Raw genomic sequence first — 25,547 nt, forward strand, 5'->3', positions numbered from 1 at the left:
CTTTACACAAGTAAAGTTAGTTTTTAGATGCTTTCTAAGAAACACCCTGAGGTAGACACTCTTTTTGAACTTGGTGATTTAGATAGAGTACTTGGTTGATAGTGTGGGGTTTTTTCTCATTACAAAAGAAGTTGAAATACGTTTCCAAGCATTGCTGTTTTCCAAGGCTGTTAGTTTATTGATTATTTTTTTTTTTTTTTTGGTTGGTTGGTTGGTTGGTTTGGGTTTTTTCCATCTCCCCTCTTTGGGTGACAAATCAGAACAGAAGTTGACACAAATTTGAAATCCTGAAGTAGTTAATATGAGCTCTGGATTTTTTGGTAGCCATATCCTGCTTGTTGTTTGTCATATTTTAGTATCACAGCTATCACAACAATAATAGTTGAAATTAAAACCACAAATGAAAGTGTAGAAGCTGTATTGTGGCAGGTTCAGGGTTTCTTCGGCGTTTACTCTCGTGGGGGATTCTGTGTAGAGAAAAAAATAAAGTGGGATGTGTAAAGTTTTAAATACTGTGTAATTTCAATGGAAATAAGTGTTTTTTCAGATACTTTGCTTCTGAGAAGTTGACCCACACAGACTGCAAATTCTGAATCTGTAGTACTGAAGAGTTGTAAAAATTTGTAATAAAGCAATCAAAAGAAGAGCATTATGATTAAAAGATTCTCTGGTATTGCTGCAGCCAAGTTTCTGCCCAGCAATGCTGTCATCTTTAGAACTGGACAGATGGGAGACATTGCTGAAGCAAAGCTGGGTGAAAAAGAAACTTGAGGTTCTGACACTGTGCCTTCTAATGGTGTAGTAGCAGGGCCTCAGTAAAACTCATTATTTTTCTGGAAATCATGAAAGATACTATGAGAATTAATCTATGCTTTATAATACTTTGAGTGTAATCTGTTTGTACTTGCATCCTTTTCACACTATAGATGTGTCCAGTTTCTAGCACATGGGTGCAGAATCTTTCACTATTGAAATAAATGGAAATATGTTTAAAATGCTGCTAGAGTTCAGAGATGTTGGTTCACTTTTTTAAATTGCTCATTAAGAGCATGATTATTTCTGAGTATTTCTTACATCTGACACCTGAAAGCACGTGGCACAATGTGCTTTTCTCAGGTGAAGCTTTGGACTCGATAAAAGTTAGAGCATGAGCATACTGGGAGTAACAACACAAGCTTTTTAAAGCCATCTTTTCCGTATTTTGTAGTCTACATTGGAGTTGGCTCTGCGGTAATCTTGATGAGTATTGAAAGCCAGATTGTGCTGAAGAGTATGTCAGATTGGGGCACTAAGGCTTAATTGTCTTATAAACAGCTTTGCAGCTGTAATTTAAAAGCCTGGTGCTGTTGCTTTCTGCTCCAGAGGCTGTCCTTTTAATAATTTTTGTTTTACTAGGCAATACATACAGTGTGAGGATTTAACCTAGCCTGGAGAGTAAGTCTTCTGTGTTTATCTTTTCTGTAGTACCAACAAAGAAAACTGAGCGGACTGTTAGAAGACACGCAGGTTATAACAAAGCTTGACAATGATTTGGAGTGTGCTTTGCAAGTAGCCTGGCTTGAGAAATGAGCCCTGGTCCCTATGTGCCTCATCCAAAAATGTCATGTTTGAAAATCTGTAATCTTTTGCGATTCATAACTTTTTCTGAATACGTAGTCAGATCCTGCATACGCTACCTTTATAACCAGGAGTGAGCGCTGCTTTTTGTACTTCAAAAAGCACATTTTAATCCAGAAGGCAGTCAGCTTGTCAGTTTGAAAAGTACTCTTGTGGTCTCACAAGGCATGAACCTCATTGAACCCATTGCTGTGCTGTCATGTTAGATTTGTACTAGTGTATTTCACTTATTTTGTTAGTGGAACAAAGGTAATGGTTTTGCACCAAGGAAGAGCTTAATCTGATTCTTAATTTATATATTATTTTTAACTGAGTGATCAGCAGACCTGAGATCTCTTTTCAGATCGATAGGACCTGCTACAATATTAGTTTTCCACGGGTATGAAGAAACAGTGTTTTTGTTTGGGTTGGTTCCCCCCCCCCCCCCCCCCCCCCCCCCCCCGGAGATACAGTCTTCGGTACAGTGAGAGTTTGAGTTGCTGCTGTTGCAAATTAAAATACAACACTGGAGATAAACTGATGGAAAGCTCCCCAGGGACCTGAAGGTGTTGAACACTATGGAAGATTCAAATTTAAGTGGTGGGTAGGTTACCACAGCGTCATCTTCATTTCAGCTGCAATGGAATTTATAGATCTGTTAAAGCAGTCCATGTACAATAATCATTCTTGCTAAGTACTGTTAGGTTATATTTCCTCACATATTAGGAGATGGTAATAAAATTAATTTTAGTCTTGCCACTCTGATTAAGTCATATGTCAGTGATCCAAAATTGGGGTGGTGGAGATGCTATACAGGTGTCAACAAACATCAAAAGATTTGAGTTAGCAGAATGAAAACTTGAGCAAAGAGTTTTGATTCAGGTCTGCGGAATACGAGTACTGATGTACAGGCTTGGAGAATGGATCTGAATCACCCACAGTGGTTGTGTTCTGAATGATATTATTGTTTGTTATGTAAACAACTTCTAAGGTTGAATTGTTTTCCATTTTGTTTTACAATAATCTGTATGCTCTTTTGACAGTCGATAATGTTGCCAGTTACCAGGAGAGAGAGAGAGAGATGATGTTGATGTAAGTGATGCTCTGACCTTCATCCTGTAAAAGGAATCCTATGAAGTGCTCAGTTGTGGTTATATGAGCAGTGCAGTTGAAAGCAATTGCACTGAAAGTTACAAAGCCACCCAGCTATGCTTATGAGAGGATCAAGATGCCTTTGCAGTGTGAACCAGGTTGCAATGGAAAAGCTGTTATCAACCCTTTTGCTTTTTCAAAACGCTGACCCAACCCATGCAGCAAAAAGGTTAAGGAATACTGCGTGGAGTGTGGAAGGTACCAAAGCTGTGCTTCAGTCACCTTTATCAAAACAGTGCTATGAACGAGCCCTTGGGAACCTTCACATCTTAGCATCTTAGAGTTTTTCCCTTTTCTTGTGACTCCAGGGTAAGCACCAGCCATATCACTTGCAGAGAAGATTTTAAGTTACATACATAACATTGTGCTATTTCGGATAACCTGAGCTGGAGAGGGAATGAGATATTTGGGGTTAATTTGTGTGGATTCTACTGGACTTTGAAATGCCCATTGATCGTCAGGCTCTTAAAGAGGAAAAATATTCTTTCTGCTTCAAGGCTGGAAATGTGCAATAGGATGGGCTAAGTGAAAGTGAATCAGCTTATTCAGATGTTATTCACAAACTGTTTTTACAAGCTCTTACCGTGCGAATAAGCTAATAATAGCTTATGAATAATTTTTTTCCCTATTTACCTTTATTGTTCCACAGCTGAGTGATGGCAAGGAAAAGATTGAATCTGTTACAGCCGGACTGCCAGACGGATCAGTCAGCTGTGGGTGAGTCTCGTTACAACCGAGGGAAGCTGGGTAAGACTCGCTCAGAACAATTTTCACGCTCTCTGAAGAGCGTGTAAGGAATGCTGCCATTGAAAGAGAAATTGAACCAAAATGAAGCATGTTACCGTAAACTGCTGTGCTCATTTCTCACTTGGTCCAGATCCTTGAACCCGTTGATGGTTTTTGATTTGTCAGTCTGAAACGACTAGTGTGCCATTTGCGGTCATGAATTTCATGCTCAACAAAGAGGTTAGATAAGCAAAACTCTGTAAACCTCATGCTGAAAGTTTAATTCTAAACCCAGTAATACAGAATGAATTGCAGACTTTAAAAGGGAAAAGGAGTCCCGGCAGCCCAGGGAGGGACCCTGCTGGGGAAGGAGAGTGGCAGTGGCAGCTGGTCATGAGCTGAGCGCGGCCCCATTCACCACCCCGGAGAGAAATCCGGAGTGAAACTGAGCTGGGGGGAAAGGTGTTTTAAGATTCAGTTTTTATCTCTGTTTAAGATTTTAGTTTTTATCCCCTGCCCAGCTGAGGTGGGCAGTGACGGAGCAGCTTTGATGGGCACCCAGGCTCCAGCCAGGGTCAACCCACCGCATCACGCTACAAATCTGGGTGCTCAAACTGTTTTCCAATCGAGTGTGCTAAGCCCGTGTTCAGAGAGTGTGATGTGTTCAGCTGTCGGGTGATAACAAAATACTAACAGCGGGCTTTGAATTTCCTTTCCTCCCTCAAAAGAAAATGGTTAGTCTTCGTGATACTTCTTTAAGATGAGTGAGAATGACTGTAGGGAAGGTGTTTTACAGTAGCAGAACCGCAGAACAAATCAGAGTGTATTTTGATACAAAGGAGTAAGGATTCTGCTCTTGTGACACTTATTTACAGGCGCTTTCTCCCACTGCCTGCACCTGGGAGCACAACAGCAGGGAAAATGTGATTTCAGGCACTTTAAATCATCACCTGTGAGAAGCAGAGCAGCAGGGTTTTATGAGTGTAATGGAGTTTTGTAGGGACTAATTATGATGAGGTGATACTATGCCTGAGGATGGGCGTTGTGGTCCTGCGGGATGAGGGCTTTGGCAGTGAGCTTGCTCAGCTAGCGCCCAGGCTTAACCGTCAGATGAGGGATTACAGCTGGGGCCTTCGTGAGAGAGCTGCGTGATTTGGGTGTTTGGGAGCTGGCTGAGTTATTCACGGAGAAACTGAATTCTGGAATGACTCTAGTTCCTTTTTGAAGGGATGAAGCATAAAAGGAAAAGCTGCTGAAAAAGTGGATCTTTTTTGTCTTGTGTGGCACAGCCTCTAGACACAGGGCATCCTTATTCAGTACAGGGCATCTCATCGTGCGTTTGAGTAGTCTGCATGTACTTGCCCTATGGAAACTGAGCGTTGGCCTTTGACTGTGAAAAGCATCTTTAAGTTCATCAGATTATCAAAATTTCATCCGTCTCTTTCCCTGAGATGACTGCTGTACTGCTGTACAATTCTGCAATCGACAAGGTATTTTTCTCTATTATGAAGTGAAAATTATTAATTTCCTTTTTTTTTCCCCCCACTAAGTCATTCCAAGTAGGACAATTTAACATTAAAGCGCAGAAACACTTTCTTGGCTCATAGTGATACTGTTTGAACAGATATTGAAAGAAAAAGGATGAAGCAAGTGCTTATAATGAAGTAAATTTAGATCTGCAATTTTTTATAGCTCTGATCTCCACTAATAAAACCTGACATATGGAAAGATTATAATAGTTTATAGGTATTGCAGAGCTTATATCTCAGCATGTGTACAATATTTTTTCCAAATTTGAGTTCCTGTTTAAGGTAATTGCTCAGACGTTACTGGTTACAAGGGATGATATCCTTTGATTTGTATCTCTTTGTGAGCTCAGAAAGCAGCGCTGACGTGTGCAGGTTCATCATCCTTAAATGCTCAGGATTTGAGCTATTTGGTACAATGAGGAGAACTGGAAGAACTGAGAGAGGGAAACAAAGTCTTGATGAGAAAAATCAGCCAGCTTTTCTGATGACTTTTTATCACTGAGAGTATTTACTGAAGTCTAAGGTTTTACAGATCTGGAATATAGATCCAAATGATCTGAAATTAAGGAACACAAGTACAGTTAAGATTAAAATACCTTCAGATTTATACCCCCTCTAGTATAATGTATTTTTAGAAATTAGTAGCAGATGTGCAATACACAGATCATGTATATAAGTGATCAATGTAATGTTATGGTTAGAAGCATTATTGGGACAGTTATTTGGGGATGATAACAATGACGGTGTCACTTGCACTTCTTTTGCCTCTTGCCAGATAGCCCTGGTAGTGTTGGAAAGGATAACTGTATCTGTTGCACGCTAATACTTTGCACCGTAGGCAAACTCTTGGGTACATGGGAGCTCTGTACTTGAACTGGACAATCCTTGTGCCTGGTGCGTAGTAGTAGTAGTTCCTACAGGTTGGGTCCCTTACACACCTGAGAAAAGAAAAAGGAAAAAAAAAAAAAAATCACTTAATTTTCATACAAAAATTGTGACATGGTCACTAAGCCCATTTGTTTCTGAAGGAAAGTTTCTTGTAACCAATGAAATTTCTAACTGTGATGTTAATCACTGTTCACAGCACAGAACTGAACACAGATGCAACTGTGGAATTTAGGTATGTATGTTGGTATAATATGTAACACAACATACATAAATATCACACATGTATGTAAATGTATAAAAGTAAAGCACCTGATGAAATTTTAAATATGTCAGAAAAACTTACTTTGTAGGCCTGTTATCATTCCAAAGTTATTTTTTTGTTTCAACCTTAGAATTTCTGAAGAGCTGTGAAGAAACAATTCCCTATTCCAAACCAACCAAAACCCCTTTAATCATATGCTTCATTCTTCTCTAAATTTTTTATATAATTTATGAAATGCCTTCTGAGAATTTATACAGATTTTTCTCCCCTAGCAGAATATTATGGTGAATTAATTACATCTAAAAAGCCAACTAACAGAACTGGTGTCCTTATCCTAATAGCTAGTTCATTTCACATCCTGCTGCTTCTTGCAAGCAGGTAAATCAAACGTGTTTCAAGACCGTGTATCTTTGGTGTATGTATTTATTGTTGTCCATAGGAGGTCAGTTGCATGTGAAGAATTATTTTGAAATGGTTGTTGATATATTTTCCTTACTGTCTTCTGACTAAATCAGGTGCCGCAGTTGTAAAGTTGTGAGGATTTTGAGAGACCACACAGGTGGCTCTAAATAGATTTAGCTCTGTGCTGTAGAAGGTAGCAAAACACATCCTGGGTTGGCTGAACATAGTGTGAAGCCCTCACTGAATTTGAAAAAGGTTGTGAATTGTAAAAGGCAAACTTGACAGTAAATCACGTAGACGGAGTTTCCCTGGTATGGAGAGACTAACGCTGGGTATTGTTTGGACACCAGCGTTCCTGTGTGATTTGCAGTCGAGGATTGGCAAGAGGATTTGTATTTCTGCCCTAGAAGGTGCCAGATATGGATCCTTCCACTACATTGGAGGAGGTCATGGCTTGATGGGCTATGAGAGCTGCAAAGTATGGCTGAAACCTTGTCCTGAATGTCTCTGGACTAAAGTCAGGTGAGCTAAGGGGTAACAGGGCTCAGCTGTCTGTGCTGGGAGGATCCTGGGCCACCCAAAGTGGCCCAATTGCCTGTCCCAGCTGAGGACATTGTCAAATTGTGAGCAAGTCTGCAGAACCATGCGAAATAAGAGGTGAAATTACTGATGGATCAATTACTGTTGGTGTGTGTTCAGTTAGTAGCTCAAGGACTCAAGAGGGAAAACACCAACATGGAGAGGAAAAGTCTTAAAGGGAAAAACCCCCATGAAGAATGGCAGCCGAGCACATGGAGGACTTCAAGGAGCCATGGAGGAAGACTGACCCTTCCTCGCCTGACTGACCTGACCAGCAAAGGCTCATTGGGAGTGTCCTCGGTGTGCTGAGCACACTATAGTGCACAGCTTGTTGAATCCTGCTCTCTGTTGTAGGTTGGAGTGAGTACACCACCATTGCTTTATACATTGCAGCTGTACATAATCCACTCGCAGAGTCTCTTTGTTTTGGGCCCATTTAGCTGCACACAATGTGACCAGACGAGGGAGGGTTATGAAAGAGAGGTGGGGTAGTGTGTGAAGTGGGAAAGGTTGATAATATCATATAATTTAGAATAATTAACTTTTAGGAACATAGTTTTGTTGTGGTGTTAATACCACCTTTGTCTATGCTGTGGATGTTCCATGTCAACTTCCCACATCTTGGCATTCACAAAGCCATGGGGTGGCATCATCTGCTAACACTCTTTAAAAATACTTTGGACTTACTTTTTTTTCATAAATGATTTTGGTAACATCCTGGCACATGATAATTTCAAACCTGTATGTTTCTACCAGCCTTCTTGTGCCACAGCCTTTGTACAGCATGTGAAACACGGTACAGGAGTCAGTGTCAGGGGTTGCTCAGGTATCTGTTCCCTGCACGGTAGCCTCTGGCATTGGTCTACAGTCTTCTGGTCACTGTTAAGAAAATTCCCTTCCCTAACTCATATATCAATCAATCGAGGATGCAAGTGTATTAACTTTTTTAATATATATTAATTCACATTATAAACAGAGGTAGTGGAATTTTACTGGAGACTCTGGTATTGTTTGTGCTTAACTAAAATGAAGGACAGCCAGCAAAGAAAGCAGGACTTTGTTTTGTGGAAGCTTTGAGCTGTCCATGAAGGATTCTCTTGGACAGCCAAGATAACACTAGCATCCCAGCCCCTCTGATGCGTCTTTGAAACCCTCCCAGCACCATCTGGTGTCATAGACCAGTAACTCCAGCAAGACTGACTCCAGGGATGTCTGCATCAATAGACAGGCACTAAGAATGCTGCAGGAACAGAGTTTTGCAAAGTTTTGCCATGGTTAGCAGTTGGTAGTGTGGGTGTGAGTGATTAGTCAAATCATGTTGTACGTGAGCGTTTGAAGGCTGTAAGAGCCCAATGTAAAACTGTGTTTGGGTTGCCCCAGTTTGGGTGTGATACTACACGTACATGAATAAATATTTACCCTTGTAATTTTATACTTTGCATCCCAGGCCTCCTCGGTTGGCACAGGCCAATTAAGTATCTTAGTAACATCACCCGCACGTATTTAGGCAGATAAGTAAGGTCTTCTGTAAAATAAGAAATGTAATGTTAATAACCCATATGTAAGCATAGAGTAAAATGCAGTATGTATTAAAAGCTAATAGGCTTTGCAAATGCAAACGTGGGCCTTGCTGCTGTACCTGGAAATAGCAGATAAGTGGAGAGAGAATGAATTTCTCTTTCTTTGATGATGGACCATTAAAATCGCATTAACTCCCTCTCCTACAGCTAACCCCAAGGTTACACACGTTAGCACTGTCAGTCCAGAGCACGCAGGTACTGACTGGCCGGCAGCCTGGCAGGCTATGGGGGGATGTTTTAAATGTATTTTCTCCGTAAGTGGTGCAGATGTAGGCCAGCTCATCCCCTTGATGCTTACTACTGAGGGTGGTTCAGCTGCCAGCTCCTGTAGCAGTGGCATGTGGTCCCTGGGTAACCTGTGGCATCCCCAAGTTATCTGCCTGCTCCCGGCTTCTCCTGCCTGCTTCCCCCTTTCTTCTGCACTCAGATACCCTCTGCCAGCCCTGGGGAAGGGAAGGCATTAAAAAGAAAGAAGGCGAATACCTTACCTGGGCTTATAGGTGCTGGGTCTGGTTTTTGATGGACTTTTAATGCAAAAAAAAAAAAAAAAAAGCCCCAAACCAAAATAAAAAAAACCAAACAAAATGAACACACAAAGAGAAAGAAAGACTGAATGAGGAAAATGTGTGCTTTTATGTAATCAATTAGTATACATTGTAATCAGCTGAATCCATTAAGACTAGGAAATGTTAGCAGCAACAGTTTTGAGGAATAGAGTTGACATGGACAAAGGGCTCTTACTAAGAAAAATGTAAGGGCTTGGATACTAAAGATGACACGTTATTAATATTCATGGGAACAAGATTTAATTCTGTTTATTCCTTTGTGTAGGCAGATAGCCTACATGCTTTGCCTATGAAGTTCAGTTTCGCTATATGTTGTCAACACAAGTATGTATGTTTTAATGAGGCAGCTGAGTGCCCTTTACCAGTGTGCAGCTGGTGGGGCCAGACACTAAAAGGAAACCTTAGCCTGCTGTCATAGCATGTGAGGAGGGATATTTTCAGTAATTAAAACCTGCAACAAATGCAGAACTTGCAATTCAGATTTCCAAAACAGAAATCCCTTTGTAGAAAAACTAAGGTTCAAACCAAATACTACTGAATATGTCAGAAGGATTCCCACTCAACTTCCAGGGAGGGAGCTGATCTAGAGCAACTCTGAATTTATACTGGTGTACTGTGTCTGCCCCAGTCGTTTCCCCTTCCCTAGTGCTTTTATCAGTGCAGGTATTGCTCCCATATGGATACCCAGAACATTTCCTATCCCTTGACTATGGAAGCCAAAGGAATTATCCCCAAAGCTGAAAACCAGACCCGTGAGGTTACACACACAGTGGAGGCAGGGAGCCATGCCAACACATCCTCTGATCACAACTTGATAGAGAACCGAGCATGTAAACCAGAGTAAATGCTGTGTTACTTACAAGTGGTAGTGGCTGCTGCTTCAGGAGTTGGAGAAACTGGTAGAGCAGGTGAGTCTGTTACTATGAGAAAATATGACATTAATACTGTCTGTGTTTTAAATACACTGATGACTCACGTGCAGTAAACTGCTCGGGACCACTCAAGAAACAACCAGAAATGAATACCTGCGTTTTCAGCTGTTGTGGACTCAGCTGGCACTGTCAAAGAGAAAGCAAAAGCCCGGCTTCAGTAAGTGCCCATTACCGTGTGGGCAGAGCAAGGAGTGGTAACGGGGAGGGAATCGGTTTACACCCTAAGGAGGTGCGGGAGGGCTGGCTTCATTGGAATGGGATGATTGAGCCCAAACCTAAATTTGTGTTGATGTACTGTGTCTGCCCCGGCGGTTTCCACTTCACTAGTGCTTTCGTCAGCACAGGTCTTTCTCCCATATGGATACCCAGAACATTTCCTATCCCTTGACTATGGAAGCCAAAGGGATTATTCCCAAAGCTGAAAACCAGACCGGTGAGGTTACACACACAGTGGAGGCAGGGAGCCATGCCAACACATCCTCTGATCACAACTTTGATAGAGAACCGAGCATGTAAACCAGAGTAAATGCTGCGTTACTTACAAGTGGTAGTGGCTGCTGCTTCAGGAGTTGGAGAAAATGGTGGAATGCATGAGTCTGTTACTGTGAAAAGAGGAAACTTGAAATTACACATTGTCAATGTTTTAACTACATCTATGACTCGCATGAAAAACTGTAAACTGCTCGGGACCATTCAAGAAACAACCAGAAATGAATACCTGCGTTTTCAGCTGTCGTGGACTCAGTTGGCACTGTCAAAGAGAAAGGAAAAGCCCGGCTTCAGTAAGTGCCCGATACCGTGTGGGCAGAGCAAGGAGTAGTAACAGGGAGGGAATCGGTTTACTCCCAGGACCAAGCATTAGACCGGTTCTACCAAAGCTGAAGTCATGCATTCCTGCTGCCTCAGGTGCCGTGTGTTCTGCAGGGGCTGGTGCGAGGCAGGAGAGCAGCCAAAGCTGCAGGTCAGCTGCCGTCCCACCCGTGTGGAGGTGCGTGGTGCCCGGCCCAGAGGAGCCCTGCAGGCGTCCCCCGAGCAGGGACCAGCCACAGCAGCCGAGGGATGCTGCATGCTGGGGCAGGAGTGTGCCAAGCCTGCCGGAGCATGAGCAGCCTCCGTGGGAGGGAACCATCCCCGTGTGGTGCCTCTGCCCTGGTGCCAACAGGCTTTGAGCTGCCGCGTGACGGGCTCTGGAAACCTGCGGGGTGTTCGCTGACGTCGGCTTGGGTGTGGGGGGATAACGGGATAAAAGTTTTGTTTCTGACATGTGGTGCCCACCGTGGTGCTGCGCGCTGCACCGGTGTGTGCTGCTGCCCCGGTGGGTGCTGAGCGTGGCTGTTCCCGTGGGAAGCACACTGTGCAACGATGGGGAAGTGCAGGAAGGCTGGCTTCCTCCAAGTGGAATGATGGAGTGCAAATCTGAATTTATACTGGTGCAGTGTGTCAGCCCCAGTGGTTTTCCCTTCCGCAGTGCTTTCATCAGTTGAAGTATTTCTCCTGTACCGATACCAAGTCCCTTTCCCTCCTTTATGGAAGCCAAGGGAGAGGTGATTGGGATTATCCCTGAGGCTAGTGGTTAAATCTATGAGATTATACACACAGGTACCTGATCAGAACTTGGGCAGACAACTAAGCATGTAAGCCAGAGTAACGCTATTACTTACAAGTGGTAACGTCTGTTGGTTCAGGAGTGGGAGAGGTTGTCACTGTGAGAAAGAACAGATGAAATTAAATATTGTCTACATTTTAAATATATTTTTGCCCCGAGAACCATAGCAGAAGCCTTGGCCACTTGCAGTAGTGCATGAAGCCACGTGAGTAACTAGGAAACATGTGGTTGCACAGCTGAGCTGTCGCTGCATATGGCTGTGAGCACGCACGTTGCAGTGCGTTGGTGTGCATCACCTCTGGAGAACCTACAGCGAGACCCTGAGCTTTGGGGGGGGAAAAAAAAGTAATGCAGCTGGGGAGGGCCTGGCTCTGGCAGCCAGATTGCCTTGCCAGGAAGGCGGGTAGCCTGCTAAATCCTGAATTAAGATGGAAAATGTGAGTGCCTGGCAGTTAGTTCCTTGACTGATTGCAGGAGTGCTGTGTGAGCTGGGGGTCCCGCTGTCCTTCAGGGTCTGACAGCAGCTCTGCTCACCACGGTTCAGTGAGTGACCAGACATAAATACCTGGTGCTCCAGCTGTCGTGGACTTCAGGACTGTCAAAGAGAGAATAAAAACCACGCTTTAGGAATTTTTCCAATACTGAGTGAGCAAAGCATAGGTTGACAAAGCAAAGCAGTGTTATCATTTAGGTGTAATTAGACCTGATGTAACAAGATCCCCAATCCAACTACACTACAGCAGTCCACACCATAGTTTGGTGTTTGTGCAAAGCAGCTTGCGGTATCGCCACCACCTCTGAGGGTGGATGGGAGCCGTGTGTGGCTGGCTGCATCTCTGCAAAAGAGCTCAGTGCGGCAGGACAGCTTGGTCCACCCATCCCACCAGGAACCATAGAATCATTTAGGCTGGAAAAGACCTCTAAGATCAGTTTGTGTTCACCCGAGTGCCTTGAATTCTCTGGGGCTAATGATGGGGTGAGGGATCTCTCACCTCCAAGAGAACATGGATTTTGGCTCAGAGCTGCTGAAGTCCAGGGGAATCAGCACTCTGCTGCGGGATAAACTGTGTTTGACTAAACCTGAGATAAACGAGCACCGAAGTACTCCAGACCTGTTACTTCAGGTGTGGTAGGTTCCTCAGAGGCTGTCAGAAGAGAAAACAGAAACCATCAGAAGAAAGAAAACCCGACCAATGCTCTCAGTTCTAAGGTGACACAAGCAGCAGCACAGTCAGGGCTCTCCCCAAAACCAGGACTGAGGTGACGATTTCTGAAACCTCAGAGAAGCTGCAGGTGCTTCTGCCCAGACATTGGTATTGCTGCCGGTTATTATATTTTTTAATATGGTATTTATTATAATAAATTACATGCAGCTTGGGAAGGTTGGGAAACAAACATTTTGTTCTGCAAATCAACGAAATGTTTAAGCTGGTATGGCTCGTTCTGCAATACAGCCTTTTGATACAGTGGAAGAGAAATGGTTTGTGGTGTGCGGACTGTGGTGGGCTGAGGATGGAGGGAATGAGGGATGCAGGCTGGTAGTCTGAACATGATTTCTTTTTAAATGCTTCTCCTGGGGCTTGCAGCTGATATGCAGCTCATCAAAGATTTGTTGCAAAGATTGGAAACAAAGATTGTTTCTCAAATTGTCGTAATTATTTGTAACCATCAACTAAAACCAGTGCATGATACCAGAAAAAAGGGGAGAAGAAAAAAGAACAAAAAATCAAAGTGAAAATATGGACCTCTTCAGAGGAGTGGTAGAAACCTCAATCACTTCTTCAGGAATATGTAAGTCTCTCAGCTATTGTTACTCATTTTATCATTATAATACAACATGACAGCACAGCATAAGTATCACTTCCCTACAGGATCTCACTTCCTCCTGGGCAGAAGCAAAATTGTGGACCTCCTGGGTCCACAAAGATGCAGTGCCCTGCCAGTCTACACTGATGTCTAGGATCAGATACACCATGTTCATCTAGTGCCAGAACCTCAATCAAAACCATTTCCTCAGCTGACAGGGATTTTCTTCATTTTCCTCAATAAATGGCACATAAATACGATGCAGATCTTCGAGTACATAAAAAGAATAAAGTACATTTATAAAGCTGCAAGTTTGACATGAGTACTTTGAGGCTTTTAGCCAAACAGCCTTTGTCCCAAAGGCAGATTCCAGGTTGGTCTGCCAAAACCTACTGGTGGTCCTCTCTGGAAGAGGATGCCTGTAGCTCTGCGCTGCCCTCTCTGCTCCCTGGTAGAGGAATCCCCTGCTGGAAGGATGGGATGGCCCTGGGGTGTATGGAGCCCACGGGGGCTGGTCCCTCCTGGGACCAGGGTGCCCCTGGCCATCCTTCCTGCCTCTTACCGGCCTCCCCTCCTGCATGGCCACTGCCAAGGGTCCCCATTCCCACAGTGGCTCCAGGCTTGCGCCAGGCTCCTCCGTTCACACATACCAGCTTGCATCCATGGCTTAGGCAACTTAGTTCACGTGAAATAAAATGGAAAAGGTGCCTACCTTCACAGATAACACCCACGTCTTCCTTGTGGCAGCAGTTGTGAGTGCCCAGCCCCCTGTGAGAGCACTGCTCCAGGGAGGACTCGTCCCCTCTGCACATCACCTCATCCAGGATAATATCTCCTGTGCCTTCCCCAAAAAAGGCATCGGTTTTGGCTGAGACAGCATCTCCGCATCCGAGCTGCCTGCACACAACCGCGGCGTCCTTCATGTCCCAGCCATCATCGCAGACAGTTGCCCAGCTCCCGTTGTGAAAGACTTCGAGGCGTCCCGAGCACGTGTCCCCTCCGTTCACCAGTCGGAGGGACATGTCTTGGAAAAGCAGAGGGAAATGCGTGGGCACTCGGCAGCCTCAGAAATGGACTTTCCAGGTGCGTTTATCAAACAGCAAAAGCCAACTTTGTTGTGTTGCACAGAAAGTGGCAAAAATCTTATTGTAACAAGCCACATTGTGTCAGCTCATCAGCTATCATAAATGCCTGCTCTCATAGTGTGCCATATACACCTGGGAGTAAATGTAAAGATTTTTTTTCTCTTTCAGGCTCTGATATGTGTGTCCATAGCTAACATTACCATTCCTATTGATAGCAGTATTTAACAGCAAAACTCAGATAAACCTCAAGTATCTCGGAAACTCATCTTGCATGCATTTACTTGCTTTTAAATTTTTACCTTCCTACCAGTGCTTAAGTTACTGCATAAAATATATCAGCTGTGAAAGCTTTGCAAGACCCATCTAGGAAGAGCTCAACAGCTGGAACAGGCTCTGTTATAGTCAGGGTAGTAACTGGCTCTAGGAAAGAAAACAGAAAAGTTTTACTGCAAAGGATGCTTAATAATGTTCTTCAGTTACCATGTGGGGAAAAAAAAAAAAGCAGTAGTGATACAGAGCAACCCGTTTGAGAAGAATCGAATCATCGCCAAAAGGGAGAAGGCTGCAAACTCTTTTTTACATGTCAGGTGTTAATGGTTGCGGTTACCTTGCAGATGTGATCTGTAATTGTTATAGGTAGGGACATACACAACAAAGAGACACGTGTCTGCTTGGGTCATGTTTTGACTCCACTCGAGGTCTTTACTAAAAATCTAACCCTATTAAAAATTTGCTTTGATTTTTCCCCCAGGGAAAGATATTCCCAGGATAAGCTGTAAATCAGCGTTCTTTGTGCCAGGTCTGATCCACAAGCCCTTTCACCCAGTTACGTTTCATGCTTGTAGCGTGCCCACCACGTGGGCGAGCTTTGTCCGTGGGCCACCACTCGCCATGCCATGGCACCAGCTGCACGGATGCTGCAGTGACTCAGGGCTCTCCAACTGTACATGTGTTTCCAGCCAGAATATAGAATTGCTGGAAATCTGGGACTTTATTTGGAAAAATCCTAAAGGAAGTTACTAATTTCCTACTAAATATAAGAAAAGGGAGTCTGATTTACTAGTCATAGTTGATAATTTATGGGAAGTCAGGACTAGGAGGACTGAGATCGAACAGGGATGATGTAAAATGATGATTTAAATAGTGATGCATAAAGCAGGTTTTCTACCTTTTCTTTACCATCATTTTCATCTATACCGTAGTGCTAAAGGATGAATACAAATACCCAGAGCCAACCTTTCCCTGGGATACCTTGCAATCTAAGGGATACGGTTTGGTGTTTGGTTTTTTCCCTTCCTTTAAATAATGCCTGGTCCAGCTCCTTTTCCCATCCTTGCTCACCCTCTGGAGTAACAGATGGTTGGCACAGCATCATTTCCCCAGAATAGTAGCAGAGCTATTTCTACAGACCAGGCTCATTTCTGAGAGCTGGGTACTTACAGAATACTCCACACATTTATCTCACTTTCAGAGGGAAAGGCTTTTAGAGATCTGAAGTTCCGAATTAGTTTTATGGGCCTGGAGTGTGTTTTTCTTTCAGAGAAAGAAATCAGAGACACCGCCAACAACATAATTGAGTTCCTCCTAGTTTGTGGCCATCATAAACTGTACCAAGTATACACACCTGTCTTACTCCTTGGTGGGTCAGTAATTACGAGGTTTTCATTTCAAGACATTTTACTGTCACCTGGCAGCCATTTGTAATCAACTAATGCACATCCATTCAGAATGAGGGCCGTGTTTCCTAGGACTCTCTTTCTTCTTAATTACTTTTCTCTGACCATGATCAAAGCTCCTTCTATATCCAAGTACCACGCTTGTCATTTACTTCTGCAAAAGTTGGCTGTAAAGAAATGCCAGCAGCAACGTGCTTGGCTCACTTCCCAAGATCTAGGTCTAAACTTCTACAAGACTGCCAAATATGATTTCAAGGAGGGAAAAAAAATATCATTGAGACACAAGGTAATTAGTCTGTTGATCCAGGCATTGAGTATTCACCAGCGATAGTGAAAGGTGTTAAATAAAAAAGTTTAGGAACTGGACTACGCCAGCTATCTAAATCCAGGTAGGAATAGTGAGAAAGACGCAGACTGAAAATCCTAGATCCAGATCTTGACCTAAATTAGTCAGAAATAAATCAGTTGTGATTCATCTGATATAAAAGTGTTTTTACTGGGAGGGAGGCATCTCTCCTACGAAAGCTTCTAAGTAAATTAAGTATTTAATTAATCTGAAATATGAGCATCAATTTGAAGTTTTTGGGGCACTTTTTCAGAAAATAAAAGATTGATTAAGTAACAGTCCCAAGAATCTTTAATATGCTCTTGTGGGGATGTCTGAAAGCTGAAAGGTAACTTTTTACTTTAGCAAGTTATTAAAAGAAAAGAATCGATATTTATCTCTTCAAAGTCAATGCTTTCTGCTTAGTGAAGTGTAGAATATAATCAAAGGAGTCAGTGAGCACTTAGTTTTCCTGAGACTTTAACACAAACAACAGTTTACCTGCCGTATGTAGAAATGAAAGTAATGAGACGATTAGTTAGAGCTATAGAGGAGCCTTTTTCCCCTTTAACTGCTGAACAACATCCCTGTTACACACAGTATACGTAAATAAGATGAAATTGTTTGCTCAGAAGCTTAGTTGAGCAGGCATAGGCAAAGCACTTAATAGTTGCAAGCACATATTTCCATAGTAATTCTTAGGAAACCGTATCTACACCATGTATTAGGTTATTTAAGCCTGCAGAGTAGTCAGCTCATCCATCACTCGTTTGAGGAATTCACAGTCAACTTCTGAATGTCAAGCAAATAAAAGTGAATCTTGAGGGACCACATTAATTTCTTAGTTTCATGGGTGCGTGCAAAGAAGTGCAAACTCCTTTCATTCAGCTGGAGTAGAGCCCAGTCTGAACCAGTAAGGCAAGCAGCAAAACCTGATCAAAGCTCTGCCAAATATTCTTCCAAGTAGGGAAAGTTTTCATTTCTGTCCTTTTGGAAGTGAAATGACTGGCAGGAAAAAGGTAGAGAAACAGTGACTAAAATGTTTTTGCTGTGCTGAAGATTAGTCTGTTCATTTCCAAGACATTTGTAGAAATTAGGGTGGATAGATCCTAGATCTGAACATGAAAATATTGTTTGCAATAGTGGGCGGAGCTGCTAGCAAGTCTGTACTACACTTTGTAGTGCTGCTACCACTGGTACAGAGTCACAGCTCGGAACTTCTGACAGCATAGATAAGGCTGTAGAAGACAAGCAGTGTTAAAAAAAGGTGGTAAAGAGAGGAATTATTGGTTGCCTTGGTAATTGCTTATCATTTTGTGCAGCATCTTGGACTAACAGATGGTATGGGTGTAAAACAGCAGCACTGCCACCACCCGTAATGAGAACCTCAGCCCTTGCCACCAAAACTGGCACAGTACAGACAGAGTGGCAGGAGGAAAGGCAAGTTCTGTGCACTGTCTGGAGGGCACGATCAGAATTCAAAATGATCTACATAAACTGAATAAACGTCAGAAATCAGCAAGCTGGAATTCAATAAAGACAGGTGGAATGGGCTGCTCATTGGAAAGAGAAAAAACAATGCACAAAGGCAAAATCATCCTTTCAGCTGGCACAGGACCATGGAAAAAACATGTCCAGCCAGTCCAGTGTTGGGCTCGCTCTTGGGGTGGAATGTGGGAGCTACTTTCTTGCCCTGGCTAAGGAGACCTCAGCTGCTCGGTCAATGATTGCACATTTGGGGAAGATAGAGGTAATGGGAGAGTTTGGGTGAATGAATCAAGAATATAATAGGCTTGAAAATCACGAGCTCCGAGGAAAGCTTTAAAGAATTGCATTTGTTTTATGTGGGAAGTGTCTTTCACTGTTCTGAAGAAGGCTTTGGAAGAGGATGGTCAGCAGTGACCCTGCTCACCAGAGTCCACAGAGAGCTAGAAGAGCAACTGTAGGCACTACAGAAAACGTCTGTCGATGAAAGAACTTTGAATATAGCGTCCAATGCTTTTTTTTTTGGGTGTGTCTTGAAAGCACCTGTCAAGTTCAGAGGCAAAGTACAACAGTCATCTCCCCTGGTGGAGCTTTGCATAGGAGTTTAAAGCTCACCGATGCTATCAATTTTTGCTTCATTAGAAGAGGAGGTAGGACAGCATGTGGTGGGTAGGAAGGTCCCAGCTCAGCTGATGGCTGATGCAAAATGGCCCTGTCTGGTGAAATTCTGGTTTTAAGATTTTTCAGTATGTAAGGAATTTAATAGATTCACTACAACTGCTCATTCATTAAAAACTTGCAAAATGTATTATAAAATAGATGCAAGAATAAAAGCTGCCTCAACAAAGAGAATGGGGAAAGGGTGGGACATACACACGCACGCTGCGGCACCATCAGCGCTGGTGAAGGGCTGGACCCGGAGCTCTGTTGAGGTTCCTTTCCCTTCCCCAATGGGAACACTAAGAGGTGCCGAGGGGGGGTATATGGATGGAACAAGCATACAAGGTACGCCCAGGATTGCCTCCTAGTTTGCAGTTCAGGGGCTTTCTGAGCCCCGAACGGTGCCTTGCATGGTGGTACAGGACAGAGGCGGGTTTCCTCCTAAGGATGCAAAGTGCAGGGGTTGTGTCTGGCTGTTCCTTACCTTCGCTTGGCGTGGACGGCGGTGCTGGAGCTGCTGATGGCTCAGTACTCTCTGTGACCGGGGCAGATGTGGTCAGGTTGCCTGTTTCTGTTGAAGGTTTGAGGGAAAAAAAAACCACATCAGGAACAATGACCAATAATGACCAAACATGAATATCAACCAGAATTAAGTTTTTCATTAAAACCATTGGGATTTGTCATTTTGCCAGAAAAATGTGAAAATACAGGAAACTTTGTTTCGGAGAATGAACGTGGACTTATCACTTGTACCTCTACCTAAGTCTAAATATGAAATAAATATTTAAAATTTGGATTTTTAAGTTTCTCAGCCGCCGAACATGAAGCAATGAGTTCTTAGCCCTCTATTAAAACTTCATTGCGTACGTTTTCCATGTAGTATGGCTTTCCCTGAGATTACTTAGACTCAAAACTGATTTTGTAACTATAGCCTCATCTTTGTAAGCTGTGCTTAGGATTCCTAGTGTAGATACTGCCTCAGCCTCTTCATTTCCTGACGTGGATGGAATACAGGTATGTTAAAGGGACTGTGAAAGACTTGAGGAAATACATTATTGGAGAAAAACATCCATCACTGATAGCAACTGGAGCTGACGATTGCTGATAGGATTTTGATCATGTTCTTGAAGGAAAAGTGAATTGGATTTTAGCCTGTAAAATCTGGTAATTTGAGTCACGACTTCAAGTAGCTAATTACTCGGGCAATGTGATATTTTGTTAATATTGACAATAAGGATCTGGGCAGCAGGTGTGGGGGCTTAGGCAGTGGGCAGTCAAGTGAACTTTCTGCTGGTAGGCAGCTCTACAGAACAGCTGCTGCGTGCTGTGCTTTACACTCTCCCATCGTTAATTCCTTGATGAAAAAGTCCAACAGGAATGAATGGGAAAGTATATAGAACCAGCTTCTGTACTGTGTCAGGTGGTAGCATCTCCTTCTTTAAAACTGGGAAAGAATTATCAAAGATTAATCGAGTCTTTGAAGTGAAGATGTCCCCGTCTGATTTAATCACTGATGCTCTCCACTTCCCAGCCAAAAGCACTGGTATTTGGGCACTTTTGCTGATACCTGAGTTCTTACAAATAGCACAAGCAGCTTAAAGCTCCAAATTGCTCACAATTACATATCTCCCAAGCTCTGACCACCCAATATTTTTAGAAAGGAAGGGTTTAGAAGCTGGATTCTTTCTTCACTGAGATGATTTATTAGCTCTTGATTATCTTATACTTTATACAGTTATTGTAATCCTACCAATGTAGTCTATTTTAAACAAAACTAAACACCAGTATTATTAAATTTTATGTCATAGTATCGGTTCTTACGTTCAGCAGCTGTGGAAGAGATTTCTGGAGCTGAGGTACCACCATCTCCTGCAAATGGAGCGGGTGAAATGGATGATCCTGCAGTACTTTCAGGGGCTGTGAGAAGAGGGAAGAAACATGGAAATGGGAGGAAAAGAGCATTTGGGTAAGGCTGAATGACTAAAATCAGTCATATCCATATATTCCTGATATGTCTTGACAGCCTGATATTTTTCAAGTTAAGGTGTTGTAAGGGGGTTGTTCTTTCACAGAGATGTTTAATTTGTAGTTGTCTTCCATGAATATTTTACAGATTTACATGGTCACATCTTAATTCTTCCAAAACCCCCAAATCAACAGACTATTTGTTTTAAATAGCACTTGCAAAATGGCTGTTCTTACCTTTATAAGCTGCGGTTGGGATTTCGGGAGCTGATGGGACAGTTTTCTCCGTGGCAGCAATGGATGCAGAAGGTGTAACTGAGGCTAAGAGAAAGTTGAGGAAATACAAAGAAGAGGAAAGATCAGCAGCAATTAGGAGTGAACATGTGAATTGCAGCCTTGATGAAAGTAAGTAATTTGGGTTTTGTGGGACAGTGAGTCAATGCACAGACTTATTTTTGCTGAAAACCAAGGGCTTCACCTTCATTTAATGTTCAATAATAAATATAGTCAATACCTGTGTTATTTCTGACTGCATTCTTTTACTACTAGAGATGCAATAGCCGTTTGGAAAGAGGCAGAGTGGCTGTTGTTAGGGGAAATAAAGAACCTGATTAGTCTTGTGCTTTGGAAGTGAATTCCAACACGTGAGTATTCCTTGCCATCCTCAAGGATTGTCAAGATCCCTGGAGCAGACGGTATCTCAGCCCCTGCCCAGCTTGAGCTGGGTGCCCAGGAGGAACCTGCAGAGGTGGCCAGGGGGTGGGGAAATCCGTTACTAAACGGAATAGCTGCCATTTCAAAGATCCATGAAACCATTAATACTTCAGACTTCATGGAAAAGACGGTCGGTTCCCTGAACCCTAACTTTTGGTAATGTTGCTCAGAAGAACATCTTCCAAGTAGTAATTGTAAGTGAACTTGGGAGACCGATGCAACTGGTGCACCTCTCAGCAGGGTATAAAACACCTGATTTCCATTCTACCTTTACACTAACTCAAGAACCAGGAAAAACGAAGCAAGATTGTTAAAAGAATTCAAGTTGAAGAAGATAGCCAGGTAAAAGTGTTGCAATTTGAGCTATGGCAGTCAGCAAATAATACAACACAAACAAAATAGCAAGCAGCAGAAAGCATCACCATTGGTCAAATTCTACTGTCCAAATGTTTCTCCATCCTCCAGAGGCCAGATCACACTGTTCCTCATCTCTGCTTCATCCAAAGCCTCCTTCTCCAGACTCTTCCTCCACCCCCACACTCCTCAGAGCTATTTAACTGCTTTGCTGTTGGATCACAGCTGCACATCATCCAAGCAAGGCCACAGCTGCATATTATCAATGTCGATCAACCCACTGTCTTCATTCCCCTACATAAAAGTGCCTTAGATGAACTGATTGTTAAGATCTCACCATACATACGTGCAGTCAATAATTGTGTATGCAGTTGGCTTAATCACATGCCCATTTTCCCTCCAACCACATTTTCCTATGAAAATGAAGATGGTGTTGGCCATTGGCTCTTCCAAGGCTAATTACATGCAGAGTTATTAAATATTTTTACTGAATTCCCGGTGTTCCTCCTGTCTGCTCTAAACAAATTGCATAATCACCCCAAATTTCCGCACATGACATTTTCAGTTTGTCTTTTTTCCCTTGCCTTTGCCAGTTGAAATCAGGGATGCTGTGGTAGATGTCACAACAGTGCTGTCTGTGGAAAATGTTGACGCAGAAGTGGAAGTTTGGGGCGTCTGTGAGGATGCTGGAAGTTAGAGGAAATAAATCGTTAGAGAATTGTAAGAACGGTAATGCAAACTGAGACATTGGTGCAATAATTTAAACATCAGGTTTTGCTCAGCACTGGGTTAATGCACCAGACCTTAACTTCTGGTAGTGTGGGTGAGATTTCTGTCAATTAATGGCAGTTCTAAATGAACTTCAGAGGTATTTGCCAGGGATGCCGTCAGTGCAGAGGTAGACGTGCAGAATATGCAGTTCAGGGCTACTGCGACGTGGTATGGTGGGTTCAGGTCTTGAGGAGAAGGTATTTTGGGAACCAATCTTTCATTTCTGTGCTACGTATGGTAGAAAACTGCATTTTAGCACCCACTTCTCTGTGGCTGTGGATTATGAAGAGCATAATTAACTCAACACTTAAAAACCCCAGGAAACATGAGTAAAGCCTGTACCTTAATGTTTACAGGGTGCTGTGATTATTTCGGGAACTGTGAAAAAAACAGGGGTCAGAAACTCAGACCTGGAGTGCTAAGACTAGCCTTATATTTTCCCTAATTATTATTAGTAGATGAATGGCAAATACAGTTCCTATAAGTAATCCAAAACCCAGAAATTATGTTACAGATGGTGAATAAATAGTAATTTGGAACAATAAGTAGTAATTCAGAGCGTGACCTTTCTAGAATACTGTCTGCCAAGAAGCTGCAATCGCATGATTTTTGAGTTAAAAATCAGTCTCTGAGCATTCGGGGAGACCGTGAAGAGCTAATGGGCTGATGTCTCCGAAGCCCTGCCTTACTGACGGTGGAGCCGGGGAGTATGCCACATCTATGAACATTGAAAAGAAGCAGAAAGTTGCTTTTATCGTGCAGTTATTTATATTGCTTCAAAATAGGCTGCTTCTAGCTACGCGATCTTTGGTTCCTATTATGTTTATGACAAAGGGATTAATTTTTCTTTTCAGTTCAGACATGCCTGGTTCACATCTGGATGTGCTTGTATCTCCTCTTAAGTGGTCACCTTTTTGATCTTGGGAGCCGCCTGTAGTCAGAAGTTGACTAAAGTGGTCCTGAACTACCTTCTTTTCACCACCGTGATACTCTGTGCTTGCTGCTACCAGTCTTGGTGTTTTGTCCAGGACATCCTTGTGTTCCTCAATCTCGCCTGAATACAGGGAATTCTCCACATGCACACGTTTTAGCTCTAGTCTTGTTTCCAGGCTCTGCTCTGACGTTTCTTGCATTTACGGTCAACAGGAAAATCCAAAGAGGTTTCAACAGGAAAATCCAAAGAGGTTTTAAAGATTGCATAAAACTTTTTTTTTTTTTTTTTTTACCTGAACAGATGACGCTGACATCCTCATTGTGTTCACAGTTATGCCTGTTCCAGCCGCCGTGCCGACAGTCCCAAAGGTAAGATTCAGTTCCTCTACACACCACGTCATCCAGGTGGATGTCTCCTTTGCCAGGGCCGAAGTAAGACTGTCCCAAGACAGAGACAACTTGACCACAATCAAGTTGTTTGCATACAACGCTGCCACTGTTCACATCAAAGTTATCATCACAGACTGTCCCCCATTTGCCTTCATAGTAAACTTCAACCCTCCCGGCACATCGGTCCCCTCCAGATACCAGTCGCAGTTGTGGAACCTCTGAAATTAAAGCAAATATTGACAGGTAAACATCTCAATTTGTTAATTCCCAGGATATCTAAGCTTCTTATGCCTAAGCTTGCATCTGCACCTGTGCCGGGGTGGGCTGCCCAGTGTTACTGGGTCTCCAGTGCCCAGGACTTTCTGGGGAGCACCTGCAGCGCGCGAGGCGGCACAGGGCAGGGAGCTGAACAGCAGAGCCCGAATCAGTGCAGCTAATGCAGCCCTGTTAATTCACCCCTGTTAATTCAGCCTTGTTAATTCAGCCCTGTTAAGGTTAATCCTGCTGCGTACAGGACCCGATCAATCACGATAGGTCGCTGTTGGGATAACCAGCTCACCCAGAGCTGGCTCATGTAACCTTACAGGTGTGCCCGGTATGTTCGCACTCAGGACCATGTCTCACCTTCTTACCTTTGGATTTAAATTTGCTTTTTATCCAGTCTGAAAATTTCTTCCATAGTGATTTTTGATCTTTATCTTCTGAGCCCTCTGGGGAGTTCGACCACGCACCACTTGCTGTGTCAGATAAAACACAATAGTATTGGTGTCACTTGTCACAATTCTAGGCATGTTTTATGTTTTGCTGTGAGATGGTACCCGCTATGAGCTGATACAGAGATACAGTAAGTGTTGGTATGTGGTGTGTTTTCAAAGCAGTCCCGTGGTTCCCCCCTTGGTCTGGAAGGACATGCTCATTTCCTCATGGTTCAGTGGAAGTTCTCTTTGGAGGACCTGATTTCATGGCAGCACAAAGAGCAAAGGGATCCTATCCCAGAAAACCTCGTGTGAGTCATTCACCTCCAGTGAAGACACGAGCTTCTGGGAGCCGAGCTCTGCTGGATTCCACCGAGGCAGCAGAAGGGGTTACTCACCTTCACCCCTGGGATTTCCACAGCTCAGGACCATTCCTCTGGGCAAACCATGGCAGTTGTTTTGGCTGACAGCCCAGCGTGTTCGCTTAAATCTTTGCAAATACCTGCCCAGGTCTGCATGGGAAGCTCAACTTTAACTCTGCAGTGAAGAATATACTATACACTGCTTAAGGTATTTAAAAATCTATGTTTGATTAAAACCGGACCATGGTATCGTGGTTCAGACACCAGAGGATGAAGTGGTCTTCCAAAACAGGACACAAACCTGTGGTCTGATCGTGCGGTTTTGATAATCTGTACTTTTAGTCACATAAATACCACCGAAAATCTACTGGTGTTCACTGGAAGGAAAAGGATTTAGGCTTCCAGGGGTAAAAGCAATGTTTTCAAATGGCAGCTTTAAAAACCAATACCCTTGGTGTTTCAAAATTAGCGTGCTCTGAAGAGCTGTCCCTGATTCAGTCACTAAAAT

The 25,547-nt window shown here is 43.2% G+C and overlaps 1 protein-coding gene across 1 annotated transcript; it reads right to left on the bottom strand.

Moving 5' to 3' along the window:
- Positions 1-209: 209 nt before the first annotated feature.
- LOC119153488 (deleted in malignant brain tumors 1 protein-like) lies at positions 210-24,599 on the bottom strand. The gene is made up of 3 exons (XM_037400064.1): positions 24,542-24,599; positions 23,886-24,233; positions 210-14,648 (listed from the first exon to the last, which is right to left on the bottom strand). The coding sequence occupies exons 1-3, from the start codon at positions 24,597-24,599 to the stop codon at positions 14,014-14,016; spliced, it is 1,041 nt and encodes a 346-aa protein (XP_037255961.1). The 3' UTR covers positions 210-14,013.
- Between the last annotated feature and the right edge of the window lie 948 nt (positions 24,600-25,547).

Source organism: Falco rusticolus, chromosome 9 (assembly GCF_015220075.1).
Source record: "Falco rusticolus isolate bFalRus1 chromosome 9, bFalRus1.pri, whole genome shotgun sequence".
In the NCBI taxonomy this organism is placed as follows: Eukaryota; Metazoa; Chordata; class Aves; order Falconiformes; family Falconidae; genus Falco; species Falco rusticolus.

What these genes read in the sequence shown, in the direction of transcription:
- LOC119153488 (XM_037400064.1), bottom strand. Translation starts at nt 24,599, where the DNA reads ATGGTCCTGAGTGCGAACATACCGGGCACACCTGTAAGGTTACATGAG. An exon ending in GTTACATGAGCCAGCTCTGG is followed by an intron (nt 24,234 to 24,541) that starts GTGAGCTGGTTA and finishes TAACAAATTGAG; the next exon opens with ATGTTTACCTGTCAATATTT. An exon ending in TGTCAGCGTCATCTGTTCAG is followed by an intron (nt 14,649 to 23,885) that starts GTAAAAAAAAAA and finishes TGCTTTTCCAAG; the next exon opens with ACATGTCCCTCCGACTGGTG.